The sequence below is a fragment of the Salvelinus sp. IW2-2015 genome, linkage group LG3 (genome assembly GCF_002910315.2).
Source record: "Salvelinus sp. IW2-2015 linkage group LG3, ASM291031v2, whole genome shotgun sequence".
Taxonomy (NCBI): domain Eukaryota; kingdom Metazoa; phylum Chordata; class Actinopteri; order Salmoniformes; family Salmonidae; genus Salvelinus; species Salvelinus sp. IW2-2015.
In genome coordinates this window covers 21,043,808-21,048,967 of record NC_036840.1, presented here as the reverse complement: position 1 = coordinate 21,048,967, position 5,160 = coordinate 21,043,808, and the positions used below count along the sequence as shown (strand labels likewise).

Below are 5,160 nucleotides of genomic sequence, written 5' to 3'. Positions count from 1 at the left end.
GTCAAGGGTCTGATACTTTCCGGATACTTTTGTAATGTTCACCTCCGAACCTTGACCAGATTGTTATGCTTGCATGGATATTTTATTTCTAACCACACATGCTGTAATGAAGAAAAGGCAGCTCGCGTGACATATGTCAAATATGCAAACTTTTGTTTGAACCTTCATTTCAAGAGTCTGCATTTGCACACTATTCTGATTCAGATGTAAACCTAGGGAGTTTTATATTCTTTCCACACCAGTCCCCCTGTATGTCATATTAATCATAATTTATGCAAGAGAGGGAAATCTGGTAATGTGCTGAATTCTAAGGTAATGCTGGTTGCCTTAATATTTTTTTACTTTAACATTGTGCAAATGAAGCGCTCAATATCGTTCTATTAGTGAATCTGTCTCAAATGGGCCTAACGTAACACCCAGCTTAATAGGCCAGAATAATCTACTGCCCTGACAATCGTGGACAGCTTACCGAGTCCTATACCATCTATATTAAGCCTTTTTCATCCAAATTGCAACTCCCAAGAAACTAACCCTTTCTGGACGCTGCTCCTTATGACTGAAAGTATTTGAAGGCGGAGAGTCCGTTCAGGGGGGGCTTTCACTGCTTTTGGGCGGGTGATTCCACTTGTATTTTCTATACTCGAACATTGAATAGACCGCCGAGGGAAAAGTTTTTCTTTCTGCAGACCGCACCGGTGTCGATTACTTGCGGTGTGCCAGGTCTCACACAGGAGGGTCCTTTCAGGGTCGCCCACAAATAATAATACCAAGCTACAATCAAGAAAATTACAAAAAAACAAAACAGAAAATTCCTGGGATGGGCGCTGTGGTAGTGCCTAACTATAGTTTCAATTAGGAAGAGCAAAAGTATTTACAAGCCCGACATCGAACCGTTTAAGTTTTCCCTTTCGGCTGATGCGCCCTATCATTCTATAGTCGACGTAGACCACGAGTGCTCCCTATGAGGGAGAAAGTGCTGAGCCAAGTCAGGGAAAACTCTTAGGTCGCCTTAATATTATTCTGTCTCAGGGTGGTTGGCGTGATGTTCAAGGAAAGAACTCATGTCAGACTCCTAAACTGATGCCTGTGGGAAAAACTCTCGCCATCTACTGAAGACCTATTACCTACGAGGCAGGGCCAAAGACTACAGTTTCCCTTCCACAAAATTAATGAATTGTTTTTCGCTTCCATATCTGCCAGATACTTAATGGGAAATTAAGGAGTTTATTTCTGGTTATTTTCTTTCCGTACCATTGCTCTCCCTTCGAATAGTCCCGTGTGCACCCATAACCTACGCGTTCTCGCCTATGCCCCAATTCGACGATGGTTTTTCAGGGAGCTCATCACTACCAGAACCGAGGTCATGGTTTGATCCGTGGCGTTGGTGGGATGCACCTTGCAGTCCGTCACAGCCGGCTGTTCGTCGGTTCCTTCGAAAGGTCATAAACGAGAGAGCTAATGCTTAGGCCCGCGGATTCCTTGGTCCTGTCGCGCTCCTAAGCAATCTTTGGTGAGCCAACGGGCCTGCACGCTGACTCAGCGCACAGTTCTTTGGTACAGGGTGTTTCCTCCGAAACATTGGTGTGGCTGGCTTCGGGGTAAAGCGTTGCAGTTGTGGTCCCAAGAATCAGCAGTGACGGTACTGGTAGGCACTAATAGAGGTCTTCAGTTGTTTTGCAGCTCCGGGTAATTTACGCCATTTGTGAGACCTGGCGTGCCAATGCCCGTCCTTCTCGACTGACTTGCTCCTTGAGTCTGTAACTCCGGACCAAGTTGCCAAGACTCTGCACTCTAGGTACCAGAGAGACTCCTGTAAAGCGATACACCGACACATGAAGGATTCTCTCTAAATGGATTGGTAGCAAAATCAGGCTGGTTCAGGTCTCATAGACAAATTAACTATCTACTGATACAAAGATTCAGTATCGTCTGTTGATAATTGTCCAAAAACAACGTGTTAAATAATAAGTTCTATTGTGTTCTAAGAAGGGGTCTGTGTCCGAGTCCGCCTCTCGGCAGTCTCTTCAACTTGATGGTATTAGAACAACACATCATAAACGATATCTCTTTGAACCACGCCTAATAGGGTAACCCAAATCATCAACTCATCACTCTATACGCGACCAACCTCTTCTATATCATTATAAACCCTAATCAATTGATGTCGCCTAAAACTGTGCTGGTGATTCCTCTGATCCACCTCTACGACACCGAACTCAGACCCGACAATCTATTTACTGAATTCAGAGAGATCCTTACAAATGTCTTTTACTCCTTATCATTGGACGTCCTAATACTAGGCCCCTTCTTTTGACACCCGAACATATCTCATGAACAGTTGGGTGTGTTAACACCTCCAGGCGAGCTTCATGCCATACAACTCTTCCTTCCGTGGCCTCCAATTGCTCTTTAACACTACAAGTAAAACTTGGTAATGAAAATGACCATCAATTCCATCCCCAATACTCTCTGTTCATGCCAACTCTTCTCCATACCATCTAGAAGCACACTAAGAGGCCTAATTAGTTCTGTCATATGATAATGAGCCTATTTCACCTCCCCCTTTTACAACGCAGAAAGCCAGCAGCTTGTTTTGTGGATTAATTATTGATTAATGGAATTACGAAAGAGGAGGTGGATTAAATAAATTGCTCCCTAGTGCTGACGCTTGGACAATCACACTTTTGTTGACGAAAATTGTTCACCTATCCTTATAGCCTCCGAAGCCTGTGCTCTAATTACAGGTTTCTAACACTTTCTTCCCCGCTGGCGGTGTTTGTACTGTGTAGGCTAACAGCAGCTAACAGCTCGAGTGTTTGCTTGCTGAGGCACTGGTATCATTAAGGATGACTTTCCTAAGACAGGCCACTGAGCATTGCTTGGGAGAGAATAATGAGGCTATTGATTGTCCCTACGAGATATTTACCCAAGTCTACCGTCCAAACCACAAAGAGCACAGGAGAGGAGGTTCCTCTCTGACAATGAAGTATATATCTTTACATCATAAACAATGTCATCCATGTTCACTTGGGTGAAGGTTGCAACATTTATGAAGTTTTTAGATTAWTCCAAGTAGTTCATTCATGTGATGTGTACTGTAGCGTGGACAAATTCTGAACAAAAAGGGAATACTCCGTGTTTTGGCTCAATGTGTTCCAGGTTACTACAGCAGGACAGGCCAGCTATTATGTGTCCTACCAGAGGGATCCATTCCTCAAAATCAAACTGCCCAAATATTCTCTGCCTAAGGTAAGCAAAATTCATTTCACAGTGATAAACACATGCCTACAGTGATACATACAGTAGAACAATTATTCAGATTGAATACTTTTTTTTCTTTCTTACTTTTTAACTGTGCGTTGTTGGGAAGGGCTCTTAAGTAAGCATTTCACAATAAAGTCTACACCTGTGGTATACATAGAATGGGACAAATAAAATTTGATTTGAAGTACCCAACAATTTCCCCCTTTGTTTTCTCCCTTCAACAAAAGGATTTAGCTCTAGAAATATCTGTAGCACTACTACACAATGGTGTGTAGTCTCATAGTGCAGTCTCACTCTTCTGTTGCAGCTCTTAAAAGACACTATATATTGTGTAGAGAACATTGGCAGCTCTAGTGTTAAACATTCAATATGCACACGAGACCTGATCTTGTGACGCCCAACACGTACTCGGCAGCTCGTTACAACCCCGACCCATAAGATCCGTCATCTCTTTATAAATCCTCGAACCTCTCCAACCCCCCATCCTCTGTCACCAGGACCTCCACATCGTCAGCACAGARGAGCACCAGGTCTTCGCGGCAGTACAGGAGTGGAACCAGAATGACACGTACAACCTGTACCTCTCCGACACCCGGGGCATCCTCTTCACCCTGGCCATGGAGAACGTCAAGACCACCCGCGGCCTGGGGGGCAACCAGATGTTGGACCTGTATGAGGTAAGTGTCCACAGTGTGTTTGTGTGTGTGTCTGGAGAGGGGGGAGGTGCGCACATGTGTACTACTACCGGACTGGTAGTAGCCTTGTTAGTAGGTCTCTATGTCATTAACATTCATTGCGGCTCGTCCCCCCTCCTTTTTCCCCTCTTTCTCAGGATGAATCCCCAGTTTATCACAGACACTGGCAGGTGTGATGAAGGGAGGCAGAGGAGTGAGATATGGGTCTGATCTCCAGAGTCAGAAGTCATTAACAATGCTACTACTACTGCTGCTCCTTCTAACATGTGTGTTAATGGTTTACAAAAACAGAGTTAGTATTAAAATGAATGGTCACACCCAGTGGGTAAAACTGGTTMKAGTTACACCAATCCAGTTTTCCATTCAGTCTGATGTTGTTTTAACTAGTTTAACCCTCTGGGTATGCATGCATGTGCTAATCACAAACTATTGTAAACTGAAGTTATGCTGTATGTATCGTTTTTTTTTTTTTAAGAGGCAGACTATTGCTCTGAGATCCTCTGAAAAAGACTGTAGATATAACTCTGAACAAAGTACTTTGTAGGAGTCCCAAGTATGGTTTTAACAACCCCTGGAGTGTTGGGCTTCAGAAGGCCAATGGCCTCAAAGACTCAGAGAGGAATCATTCACTAAGTACTTTGAGCTCAACAGGGAACAGAGAGACTGAGTGAAAGCAACAGGCTTTTACTCTTTCCCCTGGATTGTCAAATAATGATTTGCCTTTCGTCAGTATTCTCTCACTTTCTCTTTCCCAGTCTTTCTCTCTCACAAATAAATTATATTATTCTCTGGAATAAAACCATTTTTTCCCCCCACTTTAGACTAATGGGAGTAACTTGAGTGTCAGTTGGATTCAATCTGGACAATCTTCCCTTCAATCAAAAAGTTTTTCTCTAACTCCCAGTCGACTTAGCCATTTAGCGTTACGTTTTTGATTCAATCCATCTCCCAGAGGTATGAACTTCAACACTGAGAACTAGCCTAACACAGTCAATACTCAGAGTGGTAGACCAACAAATCAACYACAACCCAATGATGAACTACCTGATTCCCTACTTACTCAGAGCTATAAATAACTTTTGAATGAGTGAGTGGTAGGAGGGAGGAAGAAACAGACTGATGGAGGGAGGGAGGGTTAGCTAGATGATTTAGGTAATGTAATAGTCATGATGATGATGCTCCTTTCTGTTAGCCTAGCGGT

The 5,160-nt window shown here is 43.5% G+C and overlaps 1 protein-coding gene across 1 annotated transcript in view; it reads left to right on the top strand.

The window, feature by feature from the left end:
• LOC111952279 (VPS10 domain-containing receptor SorCS3-like) overlaps positions 1-5,160 on the top strand; it is a 125,138-nt gene that overhangs the window by 78,215 nt on the left and 41,763 nt on the right. The window contains 2 exon segments of the mRNA XM_023970834.2: positions 3,160-3,249; positions 3,762-3,941. Coding sequence (XP_023826602.2) covers positions 3,160-3,249; positions 3,762-3,941 — 270 coding nt within the window.